This window comes from Bactrocera oleae, chromosome 4, assembly GCF_042242935.1.
Source record: "Bactrocera oleae isolate idBacOlea1 chromosome 4, idBacOlea1, whole genome shotgun sequence".
NCBI lineage: Eukaryota > Metazoa > Arthropoda > Insecta > Diptera > Tephritidae > Bactrocera > Bactrocera oleae.
In genome coordinates, this window is record NC_091538.1 from 12,526,560 (window position 1) to 12,554,515 (window position 27,956).

Here is a 27,956-nt window from a genome sequence, read left to right on the forward strand (position 1 = left end):
GTAGGACGTCAACACTTCTTGCAAAGTTTAATACAGACTTGATATCTAATTCTGTTAGTTCCTCCAGTCCCTTAAACTGCGAAACTAGATATCTAAACCGAGTTCTCGATAAGACCGAACACTTTCTACATGTGTCATCGTCTTTTCGAGACCGTGGGACTAGAACGCTTGCGTGTTTTCCTTTCGCTCCCTTTCACATGACTTTGGCGATCCTGTATGCCCCTAAGGCATCTCCATCTCACCTTGACCCGTCTGTCAGCCCTTTTGGAAATTTCATTTTGTATCGTTTTTAACGACTTGCGTATGTCCTGAAATGGTTTGGTAGTCAAACGGATGACACATTTGGCAATTTCATCATCTATTTCGTTTCCCGGAATGCCCTTGGGCCTGGAATCCAGTAATACTCGTATATGTAGCCCTTTCAGGAATCATCTACTATGACAGCTTCCCTATGGCCAAGCAAAAAATAAAAATAAAACACTTATTTTTATATACTTTTATTGATATTTTTTCGATATTATTTCATTTTGTATTATTGAAATTTGCATCTTTTGAAATTTATATATTTACATACGTTCCACAATCCATTCCTTGCGCTCCATTTCTGAAATTAGTAAATGAACTGCTGCACAACACTACGCCTTGGACATTTGCAACACTGTTTTCTACACCAGCTGATTGTCAACACTTGTCTAGTTTACGTTTACAAGCATTTATAATAAATCTTTCACATTTTTTCGCACTGATTGCAAAAACTAATTTTATATGAGTTCTAAATATTGAAAAAAGCCGCATTCTACATAAATACAACATGGAGGAGTTACGGCGATTAGAATACTTGTCGTTGGTTTCAAAAATTTGCACCGAGTTGGAGAATCACTTGGGTCTAAACGACAAAGATTTAGCGGAGTTTATAATCGATTTGGAACATAAAAATTCCACGTTTGATTCATTTCGCAAAGCGCTGCATGAAAATGGTGCTGAATTTCCAGATTCATTTGTTACGAATCTTCAGAGAATTATCAATTTAATGAAGCCGGACAGAGACACTGCAGAACTAGAAGGCAATGGTAGCATCAAAACTGCAAAAGCGGACCAATTGACGCGCATGTTTCCAGGTTTGGCATTGCCAAATGATAAGTTTAGTAAAACATATAGCAGTGGTGGTGAAAGTGCCAACGAGAGTACGTCTAGTGAATCCGAATCGGAATGTGAGAAAGATAACAACAAAAACAAAAGAAACAAGTCCCAGAAGGATGATGACTTAGACGACGTTATGGATGAGCTAGAAGCGCTTGCACCAAGTAAACGTAAGCAAAGTAAAAAAGACTATGACATCGACGAAACAATGGCTGAACTGGAAGCACTGGCACCAAGTCAACGTAAAAGTGACGACAAAATCAAAAAAGACGATGTCGATGACATGATGGCTGAATTAGAAGCTTTAGCTCCTAGTAAACGAATAAAAAGTGACGAGAAACCTAGTAAAAGGGATATTGATGATACTATGGACAAATTGGAAGCACTAGCGCCAAGTGCGCAAAGGAAATACGAAGATGTTAAAGTAAAATCAGAAAAGAAGAAAAAGCTTGACCGCTACTCCCGTTCCCGTTCGCGTTCGAAAGAACACGCTAGCAGACACGAACGCAGTAGTCGTCGCGAAAGAAGCCGAGATAGACGATCACGTTCATATTCACCAAGTGAGCGGCGAAAACATGACAGACGTCGACGTTCCCGTAGTAAATCGCGTGATCGTGGACGGATGCATGAACGGGACAGAGAACGTGAACGTGAAGACTATCGTAGTGCACGTAGGCGTCGCTCACGTACACGTTCGCACGGTCATAGCACTAGTAGTAGCAGCAGACGTCGATCACGTTCGCACGACCGCCGCCGTCGCTCAAGGTCTCGTGAGCGCAATGAGCGTAGCGACAGAAGAAGATCTCGCTCAAGAGACCGTAATGAACAAAGCAGACGTAAGCGCTCGCGTTCCAACTCCGAAGATCGTCTTGGACGAAATGAAAAAATGCCACCACCAGCAACACTACCTGATGATCCAGAACCAGGTAAAATTTATTCCGGCAAAGTGGCGAATATTGTGCCGTTCGGTTGTTTTGTGCAGCTTTTTGGATTGCGTAAACGTTGGGAGGGATTGGTGCATATTTCACAACTTCGTTCCGAGGGTCGTGTAACTGATGTCACGGAAGTCGTGCAGCGAAATACAAATGTGAAAGTGAAGGTGATGTCTATCGCTGGACAAAAGGTATCACTTTCTATGAAAGAGGTGGATCAAGCAAGTGGTAGGGATTTGAATCCGTTATCGCATGTGGCGCCGGAGGATGAGATGAGGGATCGTAATCCTGATCGGCCATATAGCGGTACTTCGTTGCTAAATTTACAAGTAAGTGGTTTATATAATAAGGGTTATGATTGTCTACTAACAACCAATTCAATTGCAAAGGGCGGCAGCATGGACAATGATGAGAGTGATTCGCGTAAACGTGTCACGCGCATATCCAGTCCGGAACGTTGGGAAATTAAACAGATGATTAGCTCCGGTGTCATTGACCGCAGTGAAATGCCTGATTTTGACGAGGAAACTGGTCTAATACAAAAGGAGGAGGACGATGAAGCTGACATAGAAATAGAAATTGTAGAGGAGGAACCACCATTTCTCTCCGGGCATGGACGCGCATTGCACGATCTCTCACCCGTGCGCATTGTTAAGAATCCCGATGGTTCATTGGCACAAGCTGCCATGATGCAGTCCGCTTTATCGAAGGAACGTCGCGAACAGAAAATGTTACAGCGCGAGCAAGACGCCGTCGCTCCGACAAACATGAGTCGCAACTGGATTGATCCGCTGCCCGATGAGGATGAGTCTCGCGCTATGACAAACACACGTGGCATTGGTTCCGGCGCCGCCATTGAAGTGCCCGAGTGGAAGAAACACGTTATTGGCGGCAAAAAATCGTCCTTTGGTAAAAAGACAGACATGTCATTGCTGGAACAACGTCAATCGCTGCCCATTTACAAACTGCGCGATGACCTCATTAAAGCTGTCTCCGATAATCAAATACTAATTGTCATTGGCGAGACAGGCTCCGGCAAGACGACACAAATTACGCAATACTTGGCAGAAAGTGGCTTCACAGCGCGCGGCAAAATTGGTTGCACACAGCCGCGTCGTGTGGCGGCCATGTCTGTGGCAAAACGTGTGGCTGAGGAGTTTGGTTGCCGCCTGGGGCAAGAAGTGGGCTACACTATACGTTTCGAGGATTGTACTAGTCCCGAAACGGTGATCAAATACATGACAGACGGTATGTTACGCACTGAATTATGTCAAAATTTTACTAATTCTCCTTCAACAGGTATGTTATTGCGCGAATGTCTAATGGAGTCTGATTTGAAATCATATTCCGTTATAATGTTGGATGAAGCGCACGAACGTACTATACACACTGACGTGCTCTTCGGTCTACTAAAAGGTGCCGTACAAAAGCGGCCCGAACTGAAGCTGATCGTCACTTCCGCTACGCTGGATGCGGTGAAATTTTCACAGTACTTCTTTGAAGCGCCTATTTTCACTATACCGGGTCGTACATTTCCTGTGGAAGTATTGTACACCAAAGAACCAGAAACAGACTATTTAGATGCTTCACTGATCACTGTGATGCAAATACATTTGCGCGAACCACCAGGCGATATATTGCTTTTCCTTACGGGTCAGGAGGAGATTGACACCGCTTGCGAAATACTCTACGAACGCATGAAAAGTTTGGGACCCGATGTGCCCGAATTAATTATACTGCCAGTGTATTCAGCGTTGCCATCCGAAATGCAAACGCGTATTTTCGATCCGGCACCAGCGGGCAGTCGCAAAGTCGTAATTGCCACAAATATTGCTGAAACCTCACTAACAATTGATGGCATCTTCTATGTCGTTGATCCGGGTTTTGTCAAACAAAAAGTATACAACTCGAAAACGGGCATGGACTCGCTGGTGGTCACACCAATTTCGCAAGCGGCCGCCAAACAGCGTGCCGGTCGTGCTGGGCGCACAGGTCCCGGCAAATGCTATCGTTTGTATACGGAGCGCGCATATCGTGACGAGATGTTGCCTACACCAGTGCCGGAAATACAGCGCACGAATTTAGCGATGACCGTGTTGCAACTGAAGACAATGGGTATAAATGATTTGCTACATTTCGATTTCATGGACGCACCGCCTGTCGAATCCTTGGTTATGGCTTTAGAGAACTTGCATTCATTATCCGCGCTGGACGATGAGGGTTTGCTGACACGTTTGGGTCGACGTATGGCCGAATTTCCCCTGGAACCAAATCTATCGAAAATGCTCATAATGTCGGTGGCATTGCAATGCTCCGATGAAGTGCTCACTATTGTTTCTATGTTAAGCGTACAGAATGTGTTCTATCGTCCGAAGGACAAACAAGCCTTGGCTGATCAGAAGAAGGCAAAATTCAATCAACCCGAAGGCGATCATTTAACACTACTTGCCGTCTACAACAGTTGGAAAAATAACAAATTCTCAAATGCATGGTGTTATGAGAACTTCGTGCAAATACGTACACTCAAACGTTCGCAAGATGTGCGCAAACAGTTGCTTGGCATAATGGATCGTCATAAATTGGATGTTGTATCGGCGGGCAAAAATTCTGTGCGCATACAAAAGGCCATCTGCTCGGGTTTCTTTCGTAATGCATCCAAAAAGGATCCACAAGAAGGTTATCGTACACTTGTCGATTCACAGGTTGTTTATATACATCCTTCAAGCGCGCTATTCAATCGTCAGCCCGAGTGGGTCGTTTACCACGAGCTCGTGCAAACGACCAAGGAGTATATGCGCGAAGTAACGACCATCGATCCAAAGTGGTTGGTAGAATTTGCGCCATCATTTTTCCGCTTCTCCGATCCAACAAAGTTGAGTAAATTCAAGAAGAATCAACGTCTCGAACCATTATACAATAAATACGAAGAGCCCAATGCTTGGCGTATATCACGCGTACGGCGAAGGCGTAACTAATTTGCACACCTTTTTATCATTTAATGTAATTCGTGTATGTATAATGTAAGTTAATATTTAATGTATATTTTTATTTGAATTATGAAATAAAAGATTAATACAGTAAAATCATATTGAAGTCGTAGCAACATTGAATATAATTAGTATTAATATCAATCAATAACCCTTTCGTCCACGGAACCGTTGTCTAGTATCAAGCTTTAAGTAAATGGAATATTAAAAAAATATATTTAAAGGCAGAAGTATTTAGCGCTTACGATTGAACGTTTGCACTCAAAGAATAGGTTCCTCAGTACTTGACATTCCTCGGGCACATTGTTTGATTTGAGACACTCTCGCGGTGTATTCTTATCCTAGATTAAAAATTGTATAATTCATATTGTTCTTAAACATAATCACTCACAATACGGCAGCAATCACTTTCTAGCAGGCACATTTTCAGATCCGCTCTAACACCTGCACAGGCAGTGGTATCCGCCAATTTTTCATCACCCTCGTAGCGCATCATCTTGCAATGGGTTTCGTTGTAAGAAACTTTGAAGGATTGAAAAATTATAAACAATTATTCAACACAATTAAAAAATAACTGCGATAAAACTTCTTCAAGCAACACAAATTTCGCAAATGCAACGAATTCATAACAAAACAGCTGATTCGGTTTTAGGAGATGCCATAATGATGGTGGATTTTTGTAGCGTTATAAAGCAACAAAATATTAGCATGTAGATAAATTTAAAATTATTTAGGATTTCAAACCAACACACGAAACTAATAAAAGTTTTTAGTGTAGTAGTTAGAAAATCCATATGTGTGAGCGTTGTTTTTGTTTCTGCAAGATAGTTTCTTAAACATAATTTTTGTTTCTAACAAATACCGATATTTCTGATTAGATTTTAGTGATTTTATTTTACTTAATGGCAGCATTAAGCGTATTGTTTGCGAACAGCTGATTGTACTATAAGAGGCAAGGAATTGATAACAACCGGCATTAATTAAGTGAAAATAATATTTATATATAACAATGTCACAAAGCAGGTTAGTGTATAAAAATCTAGTTCAACAGTAATAGTTAAAATTCTTTATTTATAGTTTTCTGAAGCCCTTCCGATTGTGGCCATGCCAAATTCAACGATTCGTCAGCAAACAATTGTGGGAAAAGCCCTTAAGCGGCAAGGATACTGGCATACAAATATATAATTGTATAACTCGTGAAAAAGTTCCTTTGATACTACCCAACGACACATATGCGACCTGGTATACATGTGGTCCTACAGTTTACGACTCTACACATATTGGTCATATTAGTTGCTACGTCAAACTAGACATCATACAACGTATACTGCGTCAGCATTTTAATGTGAATTTGGTAACAGCTATGAATATAACTGATATTGATGATAAAATAATACTGAAAAGCAAAGAAAGTGGTAGAGATTGGCGTGAGTTGTCACGATTTTACGAAAGTGAGTTCTGGTCTGATTTGGGGCAACTTAACATACAAGAGCCAAATATAAAGCTACGTGTAACTGAGCATATACCACGTATAGTCGAATTCATAAAACGTATCATAGACAGCGGTAGCGCTTACAAAGGTAATGATGGTAGCGTTTATTTTGCAGTTAGTAAATGTGAAAATTATGGCAAATTACAAAAAGTGAGCATAGATGTGGAGCCAGAAAAGTTCTCAAGTGGTAAAAATGCTGCACCTGATTTTGCGTTATGGAAAGCGCAAAAACTGGAAAATGAACCATCATGGCCGTCACCTTGGGGCGCCGGACGTCCTGGTTGGCACATCGAATGCAGCACATTAGCCAGCATGATTTTTGGTCAACAGTTGGACTTCCATGCTGGCGGATTGGATTTACGATTCCCACATCACGAAAACGAGGAAGCACAAAGTTGTGCCTACCACAGCACACATCAATGGGTGAATTATTGGCTACACACCGGTCAGTTGCATATTAAAGGTCAGCCGGTAAAAATGTCTAAATCGCTGAAGAATACCATCTCCGTCGGTGCCATGTTGGAACGTTATACAGCCGACGAGTTTCGCATGTCTTGTGCACTGTCTAACTATCGCAACGCTGTAGACTATAGTGATGAGCTAATGCAGACTTCAAGAAATACACTGAAACGTTTTAGAACGTTTAAGGCAGATTGCAATGCGTATTTATGTGGTAAAAAGCGTGCTGCTCAAGTGAATGCAACTGAGGTGCTTAGTGGCTTACAGCGTGCACAAGAAGATATAGATGCTTGTTATAAGGATGATTTCGATACAGCACGTAGTGTTGGTGTACTGCTGGAACAAGCAAACATAGTGAGCCGGCAAATTAATGCGGGCGTTAGCGAAATTGAACTTAATTTGACAACAAGCAATTGTTTGGATGCTATAGCAGCTGTTGATAACTTTATACAACAACACTTAAATATTCTAGGATTTAGTTTTGTGGAAGCATCAAAAACGCAGACGTTAAATGCAAATACAAAATTCAATTTGGATGATTTTGTAGAAGATTTGTTACAATCAAGGCATTTAATACGCGAACGTGCAGTAGCGGGGAAAAACAAAGAGCTGTTTGGAATTTGTGACGAGTTGCGTAATTGCTTGCAACACCATGGAATTACTATACAAGATCATAGTCAGGGCACTTCATGGCATTTTAGTGACAGTAAGAAATAAAGTTGTTTATTTAAAAAGAAAATATGTATGTATTTTTTAGGATCGTTGTAGCGGCGTAGCATATTTCACAAAATGTGTTGAAAATTAATTTAATAATGCGTTTCTCGAAAGTATGGTATATAATATAAAGGAAACGGATTGAAAATAATTGTTATTTAAATTTTGTATATAGACGTTGATTGCTTCGCTAGCTGTTTGGCAGTAACTTACGCTCACAGATGGCGCTGTCAAAACAAACTGACAACCTTTTATTTTAACAGCGAACTCTGAATTCGCCTTTGTTTATTTACCTAAAAGTTTGTTGTAAGTACGCGTTGACAACATCTGTTATTTCAATCTGCAGTAAATAAAATAAAAATTCAACAAACCACTTAAAAATTGTCTTAAATAAAAAATTATCGAATGAAGAATGGGTGTGGAAGTGCAAAATGATGGTAATACCGGCCACCTTACAAGAGATAAGAATAACAGCGCTATTGTATACAACAATACTGATGGAGCACCCATGCCGAAGCATATACCGTTCCCAGATTTCCCTGGCAGTTCGGAGCTCATCAATGAACTTATAATGTTTCTATTTATCACGTTTGCAGCGGCCATGCAATTTATAAACCTTTATCGCACAATGTGGTGGGTGCCGGAGTCTAATACGACGCGAACAGTAGTGAGTACACAATAACGTTGCAAGTATTCGGAACTATATAATAATATAATTTTCTTACCATTACAGAACGTATACCTCATAGAACCCTATCTGGTAGTGTTCATAGTGCTGCTAATGTCTAGACGTTTTGTATTCTGCCTGCTCATACGCGGACAAGAATTGTTGCAGAACTTGAGTAGTGAACACCGGCGTATCTATAAAAAGATAGTTAAGTACAGTTTTAGCAGCTGTCTTTTAGCACTGCTTGGATTTTGTGTGTATAAAATCTATGTAAAACAATCGTTTATGCCTGTATTTTTGCTAGTCTATCCGTAAGTTATTAAATTTAGCATTTGTTATTGTTAATTAATTTTGCAATACTATCTCATACACGTAGTCTTGTCATCTACATACTCATTTTTGGCTTCCAAATTGAGTCTTTTCTGCGCAGTTCATATGAAGTTGAAGGCGCCTACTTTAACGGCATGCCTATGCATTGCTGTTCCAGCAGCCCTGACATCATACGCGAAGAAATCGTTGTGCTAAAAAATGATTTCAATATACGCTTCAAACAAATTGTGTTTACATCTTTATTAAATGCCTACTACGCAGGTGTTGTGCCATGCCTATTTGCTATCTCCATGTATTATAATGTGCTGTGGACATATCAAAATGCCTTGTACATCTGGATAAGTTGCCTTACTATGGCGTTTGCTTTTGGTTTCCCTGCAAAATATAGCGATATCTTACATCGTGCATCACTGCATTTAGGTTATTGGTCGCGTATGGAGTTGCGGGCAATTGGTGGCAATAGTAGTAACACAAGTTGCAGTAATGGCAGTAGTAGTGGGAGTAGCACATCATCCAGTGGCACGACCACTGTTTGGAAACCAAACACGGTATGGACTCAGGATAGTGTTGTAAAATGCAACGGCGAGCTATTTTGTGCTACTGGTCCAGTGACGGTTGCATTACCGGGAAATTCTAGTCATTCTAGATTTTATGTGAGTAAAGAGTTTGCTATTTATAAACACCAATTATTGCTATTTATTTATTTTTGTTTATTAATATATTTGTATTCCTGTTTTTAGAAACTGTTCCGCAATCCAGCCATTATATACATGATACTGACCGGTCTGCAGGCCGCCGTAGTCTTGGCCGGCATATTAGTGTTATATTATGCTGTCGAGTGGCACTTTATGTTGTCGATTAGTTTTGCAACGCTTACAAATCAATTCACATTTTTTAAAATAATGCGTGATTATTTGGTGACGAAACGCATATACACGTCGGAAACAGCGATCGCGGAGCAAACAAAATCGAATGCGTTGCATAGCAATTAAGCGCAGAACGACAGCACGTAGCAGAATTGCATTTATGCACAAATTATAAAAGTTATAAATATAAATATTGACTGTGAGCTCATTAACATTTTTTTATAATATCATTTTTAAAGTACTGTAAGTTTTTTTGTTTAAGAAAATGCGCTTACGTACATACATGAACAACTGCTTTCTTAATACCTACATATTTATTTGCTGTAAGGCGAATTGTGAACTACTTTCACATATTCATGCATACATACATTCTAACCTGAAATTTAAATTTAAGCCATTTATGCAAGACTTTTGTTAAAAATTTATTTTAAATAAAAGAATACAACAATTGTGTAAATTGTAGCTATTAATAAACAAATACAATTTTCGCTAAAGAAATATCATGCGCACATAAAAGTTAATCTAACCAAATAAATTATCATAAGCGGTTTGTAAAATTGTTCTCTGTTTCGCTTCCAACTCCAATTTGCGGCGTTGATTTACATACTCTTCATGCGTACTCTTCTCCAGTGGACCCCAAACATTTGCAGGTGCAGCGGCAGCCGTTAATTTCTGAAATAATATAAAAAATTACAACAACAAAATATTTTCATATATATACAAGCATTAGTGTTATTTGTAACTCACATTAAGCAAACCAACGGTTTTTGACTGCTTGTAAATGCTGTATAAAGCCCAACACGGTATTTGCAAAAGACCAATGGCGGACAAACACCAGCCGAAAACTGCAATGAAAATATACAAAAACAAGAAAAAACGTTAACTTCGGCTGCATTGAAGCTATATTTCTTATAGCAACTATATGTACAATTAAATCTAGCATTCATCGGTGGCAATAGTAGCTATATGCTATAGTAGCTCGTTCGGCACAATTTGTTCAGATATTGTTGCGCTGTTTTAGACAATAATCTATGCCGAATTTTGTGCAGATATCGTGTCAAATAAAAAAGTTTTCATACAAGAACTTGATTTTGATTGATCAGTTTATATGACAGCTATAAGCTATAGTAATTCGATCTAAATAATTTTTTCGGACATTGTAGGCAAGCACATATGTCAAATTTCGTGAAGATATCTAGTCAAATAAAAAAGTTTTCCATACAAAGATTAGATTTTGAGCAATCACTTTGTATGACAGCTGTAAGCTATATCAGTTCGATCTTAACAATTTGCTCGGAGATTGCAGCGTTACCTTTGAGAATCACATACGCCAAATCTTGTGAAGATACCTTATCAAATATAAAAGTTTTCCATACAAAGATTTGATTTTGACCGATCAATTTATATGACAGCTATATGCTAAATTGAACCGATGACGGCGGTTCCTACAAAAGAGCAGCGTCTTGCAAAAAAAAAGAATGTGTGCAAAATTTCAGATTGATATCTCAAAAACTGAGGCACTAATTCGCGTGAAAAGAGAGACAGACGGACATGGCTTAATCGACTCAGCCCGTTATGCTAATTAATTACTATTTTTCATATTTTACACTCACTGTGCGCTATGCGCGGATAGTCGACATTTTTGTATGTCAACGGCTTCAAATCGATGAGCGTATAAATGAGCACAGCCAGCATTAGACCCGGTGTTATGACACCCCAGCAGACGCGCCAGTAAACGCCGGTTTTCAAGCCAATCATAAATTCAATATCGGCGCAGAAACGCTTCACGCCTGCAAAATCAACAAAACAAAAGCAAATAATTTGAAATTAAGTTCGAAAACCGCCGCTTATTTACCATACACCCAACCAACGGCCAATAATTCGCCAATCGCTAAAATTAGCGCCGTAAATGATACACCATAAAAATCCACCAGATTCAATACAAACTGTCCACCAGGTGTCATATATACAATGCTTACGGCGAAACCCAGCACAGCTAAGCTCAGCGCTAGCGCCCAGTTCGGCGCACACACCCAACGATCACGTATCACACGTACAATGCAGGAGCCCATGCCGACCGTGCTGCCGATACCTAATACGAATAGCATGAGAAAGAAAAGTACCGCGAATGCCTTTTAGGTAGTTTTGTTTTAGGGCGCCATTTGGGCGCTAGAGCACATCGATACGTACCTGTGGCATGAATTCCAACTTGGCTATGGCATCGGGGTAGGAGATGAAAGCCAAGCCAGCGCCACCCTTCACAACGCTAGCCACATCGGCTGCGCCGGTTTTGAAGGCCAAATTGCCGAGTATGCCGAATGTGATGCAGCCTGCGATGATGGAGGAGCAAGAATCCATTGTGGTGATGATCACTATATCTCTGCGCGTGCGCATATGTGTGTGTGTGTTAATATTAGCGACAAGTTAGAGATTAGTGCTATTAGTGTATAGACTTTATTAGACTTACTTGTAGACGTTGCGTGAGAAGTTGTTGTACGAGGCATACGTGATCAACGTGCCGAAGCAGATGGCCAATGAGAAGAAGACTTGTGTGACAGCGGCATACCAGACCTGAAGAATTAAAACAATTAAAACTGTTAGTCTCAGATAATGAGGAAGCAATAAGCTTTAGACAGCACTTAGACCTAAAACTGATTTACTGGAGATTATCAAGTAGGGTGGCGCGAAAAAATTTTTTTTTTTTTGCTTAGCCTGGGGGTAAAATCTGTACATTAAAAAAAAAAAAAAATTTGGACAAAAAAAATTCGTAAAATTTTTTCAATAAGTGTTCTAGAAGCTTTGGAGAGTCCTCTTTCTGGGCAATTAAAAGTTATCCACTTAAAAATTTTTTTTGCGGCCATTATTGGAGTTTTAAAAAACAGTCTTAAACGACAACATGCTTAAGCGTTAAAATCAATTTTGAGTCAAAAACCGTCACATTCGGTAATTTTTATATAAATGTAAGGAGTTTAAATAAAAAATAATTTTTTCTTGTCCAAAAAAATGTTTACTCGAAATTTACTTTAAAACTGACTGCGCCGCCTCTAGATGTGAAAAACAAATTTTTTTTGTCCAAAATTTTTGTTTGTTATAATCTACAGATTTTACCCCAGGCTAAGCAAAAAAAGTAAAAAAAAATTTTTTTCGCTCCACCCTATTAACAAGTAGCGCATATCAGGGAAGAAAAGGAGTCTGATTACTCAATGACTTTTTCTTTGGTGGTATGTGAAGAGCAGTGCGACAATATCAGTAACCGTATTTTTTTTTTTTGTTTCTTGCGGACTATGGTCGTAAATGAAAAAGGGCAATAAAATTCGCAAATGGTTTTTTTAAGCCTAAATCGAATGATATTTTCTTAGAGCAGAATAAAAGCTTTTCTCTCGCAGAATCTATAATATGCTCAGATTGCATGCGATAAATCACTATGGCGATAGGATAGTGAAATTTTACTTTTGTATATGTCTCAATTGCGACCAAGCCACCGCACGAAGATCTCTTAATCAACGTTTTGCCTTATTGCTCTAGTGATATTACTAAACACCAACAATGTCAATGTAATGCTGATGTTTTGAGATGCGGCATTATTTGAAAGTAGGTTAGGTCGAAATTGCGTTGAGAGAGGGCAATCTTAAAACCCGAAACCAGTAAAATAACGCACATGATTGAGATTGTAGACTTGTTAAGTGGAAACATCAAGCAGACAACTACCTCAAATTTTTAAAACCTGAACAGGGTATATTAAGTTTGTCACGAAATTTGTTATACCCATAAGGGAACTTCGGAGTTAATATAAAGTATATATAGGTATATGGCGAACTAATGCCACAATTTTTGAGTTATCGATTTGAAATTTCGCACATATTCTTTTCTTCACAAGAAGTTGCTCATTTATGGGAATCGTCTATAACGGACTACTATAGCATATAGCTGTCATACAAACTGAACGATCGGAATCAAGTGCTTGCATGGAAAACTTTTTCATTTGGCGAGATATCTTTAATAAATTTGGCATGGATTATTTTTCGATTCCACGCTATAATCTTTGAACAAATTGTTCAAATTTCACCACTATAGCATATAGCTGCCATACAAACTGCTATAAAACATGTACCTATGAAGAGTATAATGGCTTCGGTGCAGCCGCAGTCAATGTTTTTTCTTGTTCATTCAAAAATCGGAGTGTACATGGCGTATACGCAACTATATGAAAATAACCTAATAAATGTAAATAACGACTAGTAATTACCAGTGGATTTAATAGCTCCGACCATTGTGGCTTGAAAAAATAAATGATGCCGTCCATGGCACCGGGTAGTGTAACAGCACGTAGCAGCAGTACCAGCAAGACCACGTATGGGAAAACACCAAGAAAGTAGGCAGCTTTACCGGAACTTTTCACGCCTTTAATACAAGAAAGATACAAATAGAGCGAGTAATATATATTTTGTACAATATACCGAGGTAGCTTTAAGTTATATATGTTGCTTAGTCGTTAAAAAGTGCCATGTATATATGTTATTTTAGAAAATCGTGTGAGTTATTTTAGAGGATCAAACAGTTCTTGGCCGAATAAAAATTCAGTTCCGGTTACGGAGCTCTAACTGTCGTAGGAACGGGTAGTAAGATTCGGTCGGAATAGTTCGCTCAGCTTAGGAACGAATTGTAAGTGATACATTTTGGAACTTTAGTACTGTTTATAGTGACTATGCACTCTGATAGTAAGACGGCGATAGATATGGATAGAGGTATATACTAACCTTGAGCCAATTAACCGTGCGTTCAAGGCTAGAAATGCACCCTAGCCACGCTATTAGTAGAATGGGAAAGGGTCGATGCTCCACTCTCCTCGTATGTTTTACCACGGAACAGCTGGGCTTCGTAGGAACTTGAACAGCGCTGTCGCAACATCTTTTTGACGCAAGTTTTTTGTCCTCAGTAATGCTTGCCTATTCCTAGTTAGGGAGTTCTAACATTGCCCTATCGGCATACACGCTGTAAAAATCTTACGGGAAACCAACTGCAGAAGCTGTATGGATAAAGACGAATTGGAAACATTTCAACATTTTCTTTTAGATTGTTTCCGTCGAACAAGGCTTAAACACTTGGTAGCTTACACTTTCAGATGTTCCACCGAGCCGGTGGGAATAGAAATTAAACGTTTAAGCAAATTTGTATTGCCCGCAAGGTGTTTTGCCGACTTATAAGACCGTATACTATAGAACTACTTTTTATGGCTTTACAAAGTAGTGCATATAGCAGGCCAAGTGCGATCCCTGGATCAGCCAACAAACCTAACCTAACTGCTGTTTATGAAACTACCAATATATAATATAAAAGTACATACGACCATAAAAGACTAAGAAGGCAGAGCCCGAGCAGACTGATACTGAGTCAAAAACCCAGAACAACTTGACAAAAGACAGATAGTTTAAGGTATATTTCAATTACTTACCTCTTATCAAGACACCACCAATAATAAACCATGCCACCGCTAAGCAGCCCACCAGCTCCCAATTGGGCATGCCCAGTCCATTGAAAATGTCATCTTGTTCGTGCAAAATTTCCTTTCTGAAATTTTTGAAAGAGTTTAACAAATTTGAATTTTATTAAAAAATTTAAAAAATATCTGAATATGCTTTTTTTATTGACTTACTGAAAATACAATTCAGCTGGCGACATTTTTGTTTGTCGCTCATGCGATAAAACGTTCAACTGAGTACCGTTAAACGCCACTGATGTGGTTTCATTAAGACAGCTGTCGCCCCACTCCTCGCGACAGTAACTCCAAGGCAGCACTTTGGAGAAGGAGGCAATTAAAAAGCGTAAAGTCAATGCCATTATGCTGGAGTAGTAAGTGATCGAGGCGCCGGTTGCAAGAACTTGACCAGCGGCGACACCTTAAATGAAAAGTATCACATATATAATTACTGTTATTTAGAAGATGAAGAAGAAAAAGTAGTTTATTCGATCTGAGCTGCGTTATTGGTATGGATATATTATGTACCAAACAGCATTTTCGCTATTTTCGGTAGGTATATTGAAAGCAGACTCGAATAGCGGTAAACTACATTGTAAGGTAAACCATTTTCATTAGTTATTCCATTTAAAATAAAATCGTGTTAATTTAAAACATCTACAAATATCGAAATTATTAGCTTTAGATTGTGGCAAGTTAGAAATATACATTTTTCCGCTTTTCAAAATTCTTCCAAGCATAAAGTAAAAGTGTAAATAATATTTATATTTAATATTTTATACTGCTTTGAATACTTTCTATAATCTTACAAATATCTTTCTAAATCATGATTATCATTAAATCAATTACTGTGTTACCAAAAAATTTTCAAACATTTTTTAGCTGGGTTCTTGTGATATAAAACCTAGGTGGAAGGTAGCTTCAAAGTCAATATTCACTACTTTGTTTTCTAGGTCACGATTTTGGGTATACTAGAAAGCGCAAAATATGAATGGAAAGATTCGCGTTTTTTTCGAAACTCTTTTTTCAGAGTCAGCGAGCCAAATTTAACCGAAACGACATTCTTAGATATATTTCTCAGGTAATGATTGAAGAACTGGAATAATTTCGATTTTTTAGGACACTTTGAGTTGTAAATTTTTTCACAAAAAATTACTTTTTTGGGATTATGTCGAAAACCAAAATTTTGACAAGTTCATCTACTGTAATAATATTTATTTTTTTTGTTTTTTGTATTAATAATAATTGTTAGAAGAAAAGTCTTCCTCACCGACCAAAACTTTTTTTCGTGGGTCCGTCTTGAGATCGGCTATTAAATTAAGAAAGGCGAAAATTTTTAAAAATAAATTACCGATTATTAAAGTATTTTAAATTCTGTATAAATTATTATTATTTATTTATTTTATTAAAATTCGCTTTAAAAAAAAAAAATCACGAAAAAACTCGTTTATTCTGCTTTGCAAGTGGCTTAAGAGGTTATAACTATATTCTGCTTCTGTTTGCAAGACAAGGGTCTTTAAAGAAAATAGAATTACAGTTTCGTTAAAAAAACTTGTAGAATGTTAGGTTAGGTCACACAATATTTTTTTAATATAAATTTGACAGAGTGAAAAATTAACAAGCAAGTCACGACTAACAAAACTCTAATATATTAAAAGTATTACCGTGGCAACTAAATATAAATAACGTGCAACAACGACACGTACACAAGATTTTCGGTTAGACTTGTCAATACGGCCTTAAGAAACTCATAGAAACTTTAACAGAAATTTTTGGTAGCGCGCTTAGATAAATAACCAGTGATTTAACCCATAGTTTGCTTGCCTATATCAGTGTCTAGACGCCGCATTTTGAGTTCCCTTAAGATATTTTTGTGAATGTTAGTTATCTTTATATCAGCTGCAATGGCAAAAACGAAATAGTTTTAATATCTCTTTTTACATTACTATAAACTTATTATAAACAGATTACGTTTATTTGTTGAATTTAGCTGTTTTTATGAGCAGGTTATCTTTAGTTTGCCGCGAGGTTTGTAACAACCAGAAGGACACAACGGAGACCCTATAAGTTGACGAACTGAAACGATTTTTATGTGTTAAGGGTATTATAACTTAGGTGCAACCGAATTTAACGTATTTTCTTGTCTTTTTTTTATTTTATTATATTTTATATTATATTTCTGATAAATTATTGCTCTTCTTCGCACTCACCCTTCATAATTGGCGCCATATTGAAAGCCTTAATACAGCCTCGACCCGAGAATTGTCCCAATATAATCTCCAAATAATACACTGGCCGTCCAATTATGAGCAAAACAATTAAATATGGTATGACAAAAGCGCCACCGCCATTTTGAAAAGCGATATAAGGGAAACGCCAAATATTGCCCAAACCCACAGATAATGAAATGCAGGAGAAAAGAAATTCAATTTCATTGCCCCATTGCTCCTTGGGCTTGTCACCAGCTGTAAGCTCATCTGCCGTTACTTTTTTAGCGCCTGCTGACGCGCCAGCGCCATTTTCTAAATTATGAGGTTTTAGTTTAAGAAGCTCCTCCTCGGCGGACATTTTCAATTAAATTGTTGGGAAAATTTTTCAATAAGATTACTGAGTAAGTTTTTTTTTTATTTTATTAATTTATAAACTATAAAAAAAACAGTTAAAATATACACGGCACTTCACCGTCTACTTTTACACTGAGTCAGCTGTCAACGTTGCTGTTCACTTTTAAATGCCAGAATGTCGTACGTAGCCTTAACCGCAAATAAATTTATAAAACATATTATTATCACATTTCCACACAACAACCACACTCACTAAGTTTAGTCGCTAATTATATAAATTTGTATTTTTATTAATTGTTCGTCTTTCGTCTCTGCGCACTGCCGCCAACAGTTCTACTCCTGTCCTGTCTCAAATGCCTATTTCGCATTTGCGAGCACTCGCGCCGCTTCAAACTAATTATATCTCCGATATCTCGCACAGCTTCTGTACAATTTGTGTAAATCTTAGCGTGATTATTCAATTCTTATCGTAGTTGGCTCTTCGGCAGCCAGGCAGGCGGTTAAACTGACAACAAATAGGCGTTTAAGTGGATCAACAATTTCATGCGCGCGGATTTATCTTGAGCAAATAGTACGCGTAGCAATGTCTGTGCATTTCGGTTCACACTTTACAATGCGCGTTGCAAAGTAAAAGCCACACACTAGGAAAATATGCGTTGAATTGAAGCGCGCAGTTGTGTTCGAAGAAAAGAACTTCGATTTCGAAAGATATTATATTAAGATCGCTGGTGACCAGCTATATACAAAGAAGAAAAAAAGTTAAACTCGCTTTCATCAAAGCTAGAATAGTCTTCACTAATAAAAAGGTTTCCTTACAGAAACTTGATTTTGAACGTTCAGTTTGTATGACAGCTATATATATGCTATAGTAGTTCGATTTCAAAAATTTATTTGGAGATCGTAGTGTTGCTTTGGTCAGTATTCGTGTAGATATCTTGTTAAATTAAAAAATTTTCCATACAAGAACTTGACTTTATTTTTATTTTTCAGCAATTTTTCATTCTTTTTTTTTGTTAATTTCTGTCAAGAATCGCTTACGTAAAACGCGCTATATTTGAAAACGTAATCACTTTACAACAAATTTTCTTACTGGGTATTATATAAATCATTGGCGTTCTCCCACATAGCAGCTAGCGTAAAAGCTCCTACCCGATGCAATTGTAACGGAATACTTAGTATTTGATTGCTTTCGTAGCTTTAAATCTGCACGTTGAGAAATTATGCTACTCGAAGCAAGTGGAAGCAAATAACTTTTAAAAGTGGAAATTCAAGTTATGAATACTAATCGTATATTTCCTTAATTGTCTGCAGTAAATTAAACTGCAAATCGAAAAGAGCGATTACTAGCAGAAGTCTTCTATGCAAAAAGTATACATTGTAAGAACAAAGTAAAATTTTTGGGATATTCATCAGAAATTTGGCGCACGTTCTTTTCTCCACAAGCAGCTGCTCATTTGATGAAACCGTCGATATCGGTCTACTATAGCATATAGTTGCCATACAAACTGAATGATCAGAATCAATATAAAGATATTTTTTTATACTTTTTTATGTTATGAAATGTTTATGTTTGTAGGGTATTATAGCTTCTGTGCAATCGCAGTTAACAATTTTTCTTGTTTTTCTTAAATAGAATACCCCAATACCCCAATTTTACTTACAGAAAGTTTTTTCAAAACTACTTACCTGCAACTTGTTTAATAAGCATCAAAAATGGTTTAAAGTCATCAGTGTTTTAATGTTTGAAACTGCATTTGTATATAATTTTTTGTAAACATAGTAATATATTTATACAATTAGTAATTTCACTCTTAATTTTATGAAAATTAACTACACTTATTAAACAACTACGCTTATATTGAAAATATATATATATATATATAAGTATACTTTTTATTTCAATTTAATATTTCATTATAACTATATAAAAAATCTAAGTTAAAATTTAACATTTGAAAGGTGTATACACTTAAGTATTTATATACAAATGCGTGTAAATGTAACAATTGGATGAAACGGGTGTAGAACAAATTATTGAGGCACTTTTTGGCATTAATAACAAATTATTTAAATGCTAGGAAGTTCTTACTTACAATTTGTAATGTGGCATTGGAGATTTTACAAATATAAACTATGTATATTATGCATTATAACGGTGAAATAAACAATTAGGCAATGGTAAAGAAATTTAGTTAAATGGAAATTGGAAGTTGTAAAAATAAATAATATTTTTGTTGTGGCTAAACAAGTGATATTTGAATAAACATTTTAGCTTAGCAGAATACGTGAAACGATTGTGTTGAGAGTTATATGTATTAAAAGCTAACATATGCTAAAAAAAAAAAGCTCATACCTTTACATTTACAATGGTGTACATTTAACAAACATGTTTTGCTTTGTTTATCTTTTTATTTTGTTATCTATTTCGATTATACTTATCTAACTCGCGTTAACACGGCTTCAACTCACACACAATTATACATTCAAACGCTTTACAATTATTTATTTTTATTTTTTGCATTTTTTACAACTTTAGCGCTATTTTTAATGACCATAAACACACAATATATAAATTTTCACTATTTACTTAAACTTTTGCGGCATTTTTATTTACTCGTTTTGAAAAAATTATATTTAGGATTACGAAAAGCAAGCGATTTCATACTTTTACTAGCGACGCTTCTTAAAATATGTTCTGTATGATAAAAATATATAAAAAAAAATATTGACTTAACAATAATTTTGTGGTTAGGTTGAGCGTTACGATAGTATTAACAAATTGCTCCTTTTAATACTTATCGAATCACTTCATATATGTACATACATACTATACATATATATTTATCTATTTATTTACATACATGCCGATTTGACAATTGTCTATTAAACGTTTTTTTTTATAATTTTTAAACCTCAATGTCATTATAGCAAAGCTTATATTTTTTTTTTTGAATAACATTTGAAATGGGAAAATTTAAAAATGTTAAATGGAGAAGCTTTCACGAGCTGAATAATTTTAAAAATTTTTAAATGGTATATATTTTTTGTAAGTGAGAACGCAACCTTTGTTTATATATATTTTTTTTTTTGTAAGTGATGATATGATTTTGGAAACCAGTGATAACTCAACCTTTTTTATATGTGTATATATTTTTTATATTTTTTTGTAAGTGATGATATGATTTTGGAAACCAGTGAGAACTCAACTAACACTTAAAACAACAACAATAACAAAGCCGCTGATATGGAAATTTTGGTGGCTCCATATTATTGTTACTGCACACGTTAGTACAATACTTGTGCATTATTGCTGTTAACAGAGATACATACATACATATATATATGTAAATACTCGTAATTCCGAACTTCACTCGAAAAACATTTTCCAAAATACTTTTAATACTTGCTTCAATGACCTCAATACAGCAATAAGCGCTGAGGCTGCGCAACACATAATTATTTAAATGAATATTGACATTTTACTTTTTACAAAAAATTGTATTTTGAAGTATGTTTAACATTAATTTTCGAAAGTCTTAATTCACTTTAGTATTTTTGTTAATAAACATTTTCAATACACACTATTAGGAAAAATTTGGCACATTTTTTACGTATTTAAATTAAATATTTTCGAAGACATGTTGCTTGCAATTGTTTAAGTTTTTATTTAATTTATTTATTATTATTATTTTTTGTTTATGCAAACCAATATTTGTTAATTTAAACAAAACTTTTTTATTAATTTGTATTAAAATTTTTTGTTTTAATAAAAAAAAAATTTATTTAATAAAAAAAATTTTATTTAATAAAAAATAATTTATTTCAATTTGCAATATTTAAAATTTGTTGTTTAGAAATCATTAATTTTTGAAAAAAAAATTACATATTTTTCTTTATTTGCATTTCAAATTTTTGCTTCAAATAAGAAAAAATTAAATTTATTAAGAAAATTAATTTTAATAAATGTTGTCGATTGCAATAGTTTAATTTTTTATTTTAATAAATAATAACTTTTTTTGAAATCACTAATATTTTATTAAAAATAAGTTTTTTTTTTAAATACTATTGAAATACAAATATGGAGTAGTAAGCAATTTTGAGATCTTACGGAAATTTAAGTAGTGTATGGAGCAAAAATAATACCGAGTATATAATGAATGCGTGGGTTTCAACTATTTGTGAAAACCACAAATTCGAAAAAAAAACCGCTGAATGATAACCTCAAATTCAAAAGAAAAACAAAAAACAAAAAATGCTTAATAACATCAAATTCAAAAAATAAAGCTTGATGATAACTTTTATTAAAAAAAACTGCTGAATGATAACTTCAATTAAAAAACAAAAAATGCTGAATGATAACTTCATATCAAAAAATAACAAATGCTGAATAGCCTCAAACTCAAAAAACAAAATTCTGAATGTTAACATAAAGTTCAAAAGAAAAAAATGCTGAATGATGACATTAATTAAAAACAAAAATCTGCTGAATGATAATCTCAAATTCAAAAAACAAAAAATGCTGAATTGTAGTAATAAACTTTATAAAAAAAAACTGCCGTTACTGTAACACTCCCAAAATTACTACTCGAATTTACTTTTTTGTTTTTGAACTAAGAGCCGATAAAGAATATTGTAAGGAAAATTAAAAAGTTTGGTATTTCGACGCAGGTCAAGGGTCAATACATAGCTGGTAGATAGTTGCAAGTATATAATATAGAGCAATATATATAATTATACAGTATATCTAGCTTGGTATCGTATTTATATGCACACAAACATACTAATTTAAAGTTATCTACGCTTAGGACTAATGAATAAACGTTAAAAGTAACGGTATAAGTAAACGGAAGCATTTTTTTCATGATATGAACGTTACGTCATTGCAATTGGCATTAAACTAAGTTACATTTTAAAACAAACTAACGCATATTAATATGGAAAACTATGCGCAAACACACAACAATACACAAATATCTGCTTTAAACCGTTATACATAGGTTTAAACGCGATTTTAATAAACAAAAAAAACTGACACACACACACTGACACTTATGCACACCACATGCGCACTTAACCTTAATACTATTTTTTACAAGTAAATCTCAAAATGTTACGTGAAACCACGGCTGGGCGATTGCACTGGCGATGGTGGCGGCGGCAACGGTGAGAAATATGTTGACGAACGCGACGACGGTGATGGCGGACACGATGACTCCGGCACTATTCGCACATCGCTGTGATAGTGCGAGCGCGGCGTCGGCGGTGGTGGATATGGCTCACTATCATACTGATATTGCATGCAAATTACCGCCGACGATGAGGAAATTTTCGTGGCACCATTGCTATTGTTGCTATTCGATTTGCTGGTGTAATTCGAATCGGACTCGTCGCAGATGTCTGTGGAGCAGGGTGTTGGCGGTGGTGGTTGATTTATAATGCGATAATGACGATAAGGGCGACGTGAGCGTGTCGCTGGTGAGGGTGGCGGATTAATCGGATAAGCGCCCATGCTGCTGCCATTTGTTGTTGAACTGGAGGCGCCTGTGATGTGATTGCGATCATACGAGTTGATGCTGTTGCGTGAATTTAATGTGGACATGCGCATTGCGTCGGCAACCGAGGCGATTTTCGAAACGCGTTGTGATTTCGAGAGTGTAGAGGGTGAGAGTGGATCAGATGCCTGATCATCTTTGGGTTCATTGCGACTTTTGCCGATTCTAGTGCGACAAACCTGTAGCAAATAGACTATGGAGAATATAATGACGATGGTGGCAAAGATCAGTATCATAAAGGCTTTCTTATCAGATGCAGGCGCCATGGCGCGTGTATTCGGTTGCAAGCACATTTCGGCAGATTCATCAGCGCCATCGGCACAATTCTCCCAACCGTCACATACTAGTGTAGCCGAAATGCAAACCTGTAAATGATGAATTTAAATTATAGAAAAACCATATTTAATGCAAATGTGGGTGAAGTTGCTGCGACCTACCTTATTGCTGGGACACTGAAATTCGCCTGGCCGTTTGCAACAGTCCGCCTCGTCATGTCCATTCGCACAATTTGTAGTGCCATCGCAAACTAGATCTTTATCGATACATTCACCCGACTGGCAACTGAACAAATCCGGTCGACATGTGGGACAGCCAACTTCATCGGATTTATCCGGACAATCGCTCTGGCCATCACAGCGCCACGAGGCCGGTATGCAATCCTTATTCGTATCACTGCTGGAGCCATCACCCTTGACAGGCGCCGCACAGGTGAAGTGATCTGGCCCACAGGCGGGCAAAGCGCCACAGTTTTGTCTATCCTCAAGCAACATGAGACTTTTCGGACAAGAGCAAATATCACGCGCGCGTCCCTCGGATGAGGCGATACATATGTGTGAACATTTGGTGCGACTGTGCAGACAGGTATGATTGCGAAACAGTTTCGATTCTGGCGTCCAAACGGCGACAATATCCGTAATTTGTGGCAGACGTTGTATTTCCGGCCGCCGACCATCGCCATTGACGGTTATGCGCTCCACACCCGTTTTATCATCCAACCAATAGACGAAACCCTGGAGCGCAGCAAGCGAGATGACTTGCGAGATTTGCGTGGAAACGAGAATTTTTCTACAACGAAAGCATGTGGTAAGACGCTTGTGAAATATACTGTTTTGTGTGTTTGTTGTGTCAACTTACTTATTTTTGCCATTTATGTCCATGGAGTCGATGCGCTTGCCATGCGCATAGTAGACCATATCGCTTTGTTGATCCACCGCAAGCGCTGTTACACCTTCCAGCTTGAAGGCGAGCACTACACGCTCAGCGCCATCAATGCGCGAACGTATGATGGCCTGCTGACTGCCCACATCGGTCCAGAAGAGTAGACGCCGCATGGCGTGTACGGCAATGTTGCGCGGCTTCTCCGAGTCGCCAGTATCGATGACACCGATTGAGTCGCCGTCGAATCTGTGTGAGTTTGAAAAGGTATTAAAAATCAGAGGTAAACTAACTAAATTTCCTCCTTCCTACTTACCGCGTTACATTAATGGTGTTTGCGTACGAGCACGACCAAAAGAGCAGACGACCAATCACGTCAATTGCAATATCGAAAGGCTGCGCACCCGAACCAACTAAGATCTTAATGTAGCTGCTGTTGGCGAGTGAGCGTTTAATGCTATGGCTGCGACCTTCGACCTGTTGAATGGTAGCGTTAAATAGGTAAATTAGTATTGAATACGTGCAAACTACAGAGCTCAGTCTACTCAACTCACCCAAAAAATATTATGCGAAATTGGATCATACTCCACTGCGCGTATATTCTTTCCCACAACGGGCAGCGGCACATTCGGACAATCGCTGGTGTTGGGCATCAGCCGGCCGAAACTGTTACGCTGACTATAGACAATGTAGTTTTTGGGTGGCAGGCAGGATATGTTGTCTTTAGCCAAAGTGTAGTGTGTTGGACAGGCGCACACCATGCCGCGACGCGTCGGTTGCGCCAAACACAAATGCGAACAGCCGCCATTGTTGATTTTACACGGATTGGTGCCCAACTGGCGATTTTCATAGAATATTAACAGCGAACGTATATAAGTCATGCCGCTGTGCACGAGACTACGATTTTGTCCAGTTATTTTATGCACACGCTCTATGTCACCCGTATTCCAATCACTCCAATAGACATATTCTTGATATAGCGACATCGCACAGGGTTCGTCGACATCTGTGTTGATCAGTACCTGACGCTTTTTGCCATCCCAGTCGGCAGATTCGATTTTAGTCGGACCCGATTGTGTTGCCCAGTAGAGACGGCGTGTCTCTGGATCCAATGTGAGCACCGTGGCATGATTCGCACCCGATATAATTGTTTGTAATTCAGAGCCATCCATGCCGGCACGTCTAATCGAATCCGAAGGCGATTCGATCCAATACATATAACCGCGTTTGGGCTCCAACACCAACGAACGCGGCTCTTCTACTCCCTTCCAAAGTAGCACGCGTCGACTGGTGCCATCTAAGCGTGCAACTTCAATGCGCCGCGCTTCTGAGTCGGTCCAGTAAATATTATGCCCCAGCCAGTCTACGGCAATGCCCTCGGGACATATAAGACCAGTATCAATAATGCGTTGCACGAAAGAACCATTTAGAAATGCGCGAAAAATACATTTTGACTTCTGATCCGTCCAATAGATGCGTCGGTCTGCCACATCCACATCCAAAGCGTACGTATCGCGCACATCTTTAAACGGTATCTTTTCATCATTGTGATTACCTTCGTTGTTGTCAATCGAAATGCGTCCAATGTGCTCTTGCCGTGAGAATAGCAGAAATGCCTCGGGTATGACGCATGTCTTCTTATCGTTCGCCAACTCATATTCGATCGAGCAACGGCACACGTAGTCACTGGGACGGTTAAGGCAAAGCTGTGAGCAGCCGCCATTGCGTACCGCACATGCGTTCGAGCCTTTAACGTCACGTAAACGCGACACTTTCAGTCCCATAAGATCTGGGTATTGATCAACGACGACTATACGATTGTTGCCAGTTATTTTATGTGCGCGATCAATGGCACGGCGCTGCCAATCAGTCCAGTAAAGATAGTCATCTAGTAAACTCAAACCAAACAAATGCTTGAGATTGTCACTTATGACGACACGTCTATCAGAGCCATCCATATTGGCGACTTCGATTTTATCGGTTTTGCCATCACACCAGTAAATTGTTTTCGCTTCAATATCCAAAGCTATACCGTTCGGCCAACCAAGATCTTCAGATACAAGCACCACACGCTCGGAACCATCCAGTGATGCACGCTCAACCTTTGGTTTCTTTTCATTCCAATCACTCCAAAACATCCAACCTAGCGAGGGCGCTAGCGCAATAGCACGTGGTTCTTCGAGGTCCTCATAGATAAGTACTTTACGCGCTGAACCATCTAAACGACATACCTCCACGCGATCTGTCACGGTGTCAGTCCAGTAAAGATTGCGTGCAAGCCAATCCACTGCCAGACCGTCGGGATGACGCACCTCGGATGTCACAAAATCTTGTATGGCTGTGCCGTCTGGATGTGCGCGACGTATCGCATACGCCTCTACATCGGACCAATAAATATACTCTTCAACCGGATCATAGTCGATTGCAATAGCGTATCTCACTTTACCCAATGGCAATGGAAATACTGTAAAGTCCGGCATATCCAAAGAAATTTTGCTAAGCAGACCGCGTTGCACGATGAATAGCATTTCACGCGAACCATTAGCACAAGTTGTTTCTGTAGCCAATTGCACACCCGTCGGACAAGCGCAGCTGTAACCCTTTGCATTGGTTGAAAGCAAACATATATGTGAGCAGTTGCCGTTATTATGCACGCAGGGATTATCCTCGAACGGTTGTAGTGAAGGATCCCAAGTGCGCAAGGTAATCGGAGCTTCCGGTGTATCGATGAGCTCACGCAACTCGCGTGATTTTATATCGAAAGTATTTAGTGAGCCGCCCTTAGACCAATCGGTCCAAAACAGACGATTGTTGAAGTACGTTACACTATAAGGATAATCCAAATTACCAACAACTGTACGACGATTGCTGCCATCAAATTTCATTACATCGATAAACTTTAAATGACCATCCGCCCAATACACGACATCATTCTTCAAATCGACCGCCAAGCCATTCGGCCAAAAGATATTGTCCTTAACTATTGTCATGCGCGTCAATGGATCACCATCCATGCTGGCACGCTCTATTCTTGGATACTCACCCCAATCGGTCCAAATAAGTAGGCGTTTTGAAGGTACCACCGTAATAGCGCGCGGTTGATCCAAATCCGTCCAAAAAAGCACTTTCTGATATTTACCATCCAACGTTGCTACTTCGATACGATTTCTTTCACCATCCGTCCAATACAACTTATCCGTATACCAATCGATGGCAAGTCCTTCGGGTTTATCGAGACCCGCAGATATCACAGTTTGTTTGGGTGCCTTTACCAATGGCACCGAAGTATTAACATTTATGCATTCAATGACCTCACGTCCACAATCAGCCCAACAAATTAGATTGCGTGCATAATAGAAATCGATGGCCATCGTTTCGGTGAGATCTTTGACGATGACTTCGATTTGTGGACTACCAGTCGGTCGTGTAATGTTCGCGACTTGTATGTCATGATATGTGGTGAATAGCAGTGTTGAGGGTATAAATGCCGACGGACTTGCACCGTTGGGCACTATGGAAGACGATGAAAAGGAAGAAATGGCGGTTGAAGACGCTGTGGATAATGCAGGTGATATGTGACCTGTAAAGAAATGAAGAAAATATTTGCTTAGTATAAATGTCG

General features: G+C 38.0%; 6 protein-coding genes and 1 long non-coding RNA gene across 10 annotated transcripts in view; 3 read left to right on the forward strand and 4 right to left on the reverse strand.

Moving 5' to 3' along the window:
* Nucleotides 1–673: 673 nt before the first annotated feature.
* On the forward strand, nucleotides 674–5,160 carry pea (ATP-dependent RNA helicase pea). Its single transcript, XM_014230237.3, has 3 exons — nucleotides 674–2,401; nucleotides 2,462–3,320; nucleotides 3,372–5,160. Exons 1-3 carry the CDS (start codon nucleotides 812–814, stop codon nucleotides 5,045–5,047), a joined length of 4,125 nt encoding a protein of 1,374 aa, XP_014085712.2. The 5' UTR covers nucleotides 674–811; the 3' UTR covers nucleotides 5,048–5,160.
* On the reverse strand, nucleotides 5,087–5,684 carry LOC106614472 (cytochrome c oxidase assembly factor 5). The gene is made up of 3 exons (XM_014230239.3): nucleotides 5,451–5,684; nucleotides 5,305–5,400; nucleotides 5,087–5,245 (listed from the first exon to the last, which is right to left on the reverse strand). The coding sequence occupies exons 1-3, from the start codon at nucleotides 5,553–5,555 to the stop codon at nucleotides 5,204–5,206; spliced, it is 243 nt and encodes an 80-aa protein (XP_014085714.1). The 5' UTR covers nucleotides 5,556–5,684; the 3' UTR covers nucleotides 5,087–5,203.
* A 289-nt stretch (nucleotides 5,685–5,973) lies between these two features.
* On the forward strand, nucleotides 5,974–7,749 carry CysRS-m (cysteine--tRNA ligase-like protein, mitochondrial). The gene is made up of 2 exons (XM_014230205.3): nucleotides 5,974–6,082; nucleotides 6,137–7,749. The coding sequence occupies exons 1-2, from the start codon at nucleotides 6,069–6,071 to the stop codon at nucleotides 7,725–7,727; spliced, it is 1,605 nt and encodes a 534-aa protein (XP_014085680.2). The 5' UTR covers nucleotides 5,974–6,068; the 3' UTR covers nucleotides 7,728–7,749.
* A 242-nt stretch (nucleotides 7,750–7,991) lies between these two features.
* Nucleotides 7,992–10,044, forward strand: LOC106614479 (transmembrane protein 39A). Its single transcript, XM_014230251.3, has 4 exons — nucleotides 7,992–8,391; nucleotides 8,458–8,702; nucleotides 8,768–9,374; nucleotides 9,462–10,044. Exons 1-4 carry the CDS (start codon nucleotides 8,137–8,139, stop codon nucleotides 9,711–9,713), a joined length of 1,359 nt encoding a protein of 452 aa, XP_014085726.2. The 5' UTR covers nucleotides 7,992–8,136; the 3' UTR covers nucleotides 9,714–10,044.
* LOC106614478 (Lithium-inducible SLC6 transporter) lies at nucleotides 9,985–17,991 on the reverse strand. 3 transcript variants are annotated; one of them, XM_014230248.3, is made up of 10 exons: nucleotides 17,274–17,986; nucleotides 15,241–15,484; nucleotides 15,040–15,155; nucleotides 13,834–13,988; nucleotides 12,055–12,158; nucleotides 11,778–11,967; nucleotides 11,443–11,719; nucleotides 11,201–11,377; nucleotides 10,335–10,432; nucleotides 9,985–10,259 (listed from the first exon to the last, which is right to left on the reverse strand). In XM_014230248.3, the coding sequence occupies exons 1-10, from the start codon at nucleotides 17,629–17,631 to the stop codon at nucleotides 10,110–10,112; spliced, it is 1,869 nt and encodes a 622-aa protein (XP_014085723.2). In that variant the 5' UTR covers nucleotides 17,632–17,986; the 3' UTR covers nucleotides 9,985–10,109. The 3 variants fall into 3 exon arrangements, with proteins under 3 accessions (XP_014085723.2, XP_014085724.2, XP_069963887.1); XM_014230249.3 differs by lacking the exons at nucleotides 11,201–11,377; nucleotides 11,443–11,719 and having other exon boundaries at nucleotides 10,120–10,259; nucleotides 17,274–17,991; XM_070107786.1 differs by lacking the exons at nucleotides 9,985–10,259; nucleotides 10,335–10,432; nucleotides 11,201–11,377 and having other exon boundaries at nucleotides 11,483–11,679; nucleotides 17,274–17,991.
* Nucleotides 17,992–19,344: 1,353 nt separating this feature from the next.
* Nucleotides 19,345–21,395, reverse strand: LOC138856899 (uncharacterized). The gene is made up of 2 exons (XR_011395866.1): nucleotides 20,835–21,395; nucleotides 19,345–20,757 (listed from the first exon to the last, which is right to left on the reverse strand). It is a non-coding gene; the product is annotated as an uncharacterized lncRNA (long non-coding RNA).
* Nucleotides 21,396–21,556: 161 nt separating this feature from the next.
* Nucleotides 21,557–27,956, reverse strand: part of arr (low-density lipoprotein receptor-related protein 6) — a 102,424-nt gene continuing 96,024 nt past the window's right edge. For both annotated transcript variants that reach the window (XM_014230240.3, XM_036375181.2), the window contains exons 3-7: nucleotides 24,889–27,914; nucleotides 24,651–24,811; nucleotides 24,314–24,583; nucleotides 23,617–24,244; nucleotides 21,557–23,544 (exon numbers count right to left, since the gene is read on the reverse strand). In XM_014230240.3, the coding sequence (XP_014085715.2) occupies nucleotides 22,738–23,544; nucleotides 23,617–24,244; nucleotides 24,314–24,583; nucleotides 24,651–24,811; nucleotides 24,889–27,914 (4,892 nt within the window). In that variant the 3' untranslated portion in view covers nucleotides 21,557–22,737. The remainder of the gene's footprint in view (nucleotides 23,545–23,616; nucleotides 24,245–24,313; nucleotides 24,584–24,650; nucleotides 24,812–24,888; nucleotides 27,915–27,956) is intronic.

What these genes read in the sequence shown, in the direction of transcription:
- pea (XM_014230237.3), top strand. Translation starts at nt 812, where the DNA reads ATGGAGGAGTTACGGCGATTAGAATACTTGTCGTTGGTTTCAAAAATT. An exon ending in CTTCGTTGCTAAATTTACAA is followed by an intron (nt 2,402 to 2,461) that starts GTAAGTGGTTTA and finishes TCAATTGCAAAG; the next exon opens with GGCGGCAGCATGGACAATGA. An exon ending in GATCAAATACATGACAGACG is followed by an intron (nt 3,321 to 3,371) that starts GTATGTTACGCA and finishes CTCCTTCAACAG; the next exon opens with GTATGTTATTGCGCGAATGT.
- LOC106614478 (XM_014230248.3), bottom strand. Translation starts at nt 17,631, where the DNA reads ATGTCCGCCGAGGAGGAGCTTCTTAAACTAAAACCTCATAATTTAGAA. An exon ending in TATGGCGCCAATTATGAAGG is followed by an intron (nt 15,485 to 17,273) that starts GTGAGTGCGAAG and finishes TTTTCATTTAAG; the next exon opens with GTGTCGCCGCTGGTCAAGTT. An exon ending in CTATCCGCGCATAGCGCACA is followed by an intron (nt 10,433 to 11,200) that starts GTGAGTGTAAAA and finishes TTTTCATTGCAG; the next exon opens with TTTTCGGCTGGTGTTTGTCC.
- LOC106614479 (XM_014230251.3), top strand. Translation starts at nt 8,137, where the DNA reads ATGGGTGTGGAAGTGCAAAATGATGGTAATACCGGCCACCTTACAAGA. An exon ending in CTAATACGACGCGAACAGTA is followed by an intron (nt 8,392 to 8,457) that starts GTGAGTACACAA and finishes TTACCATTACAG; the next exon opens with AACGTATACCTCATAGAACC. An exon ending in GTATTTTTGCTAGTCTATCC is followed by an intron (nt 8,703 to 8,767) that starts GTAAGTTATTAA and finishes TCATACACGTAG; the next exon opens with TCTTGTCATCTACATACTCA.
- LOC106614472 (XM_014230239.3), bottom strand. Translation starts at nt 5,555, where the DNA reads ATGATGCGCTACGAGGGTGATGAAAAATTGGCGGATACCACTGCCTGT. An exon ending in AAAGTGATTGCTGCCGTATT is followed by an intron (nt 5,401 to 5,450) that starts GTGAGTGATTAT and finishes TTTTTAATCTAG; the next exon opens with GATAAGAATACACCGCGAGA. An exon ending in TTGAGTGCAAACGTTCAATC is followed by an intron (nt 5,246 to 5,304) that starts GTAAGCGCTAAA and finishes ATTTACTTAAAG; the next exon opens with CTTGATACTAGACAACGGTT.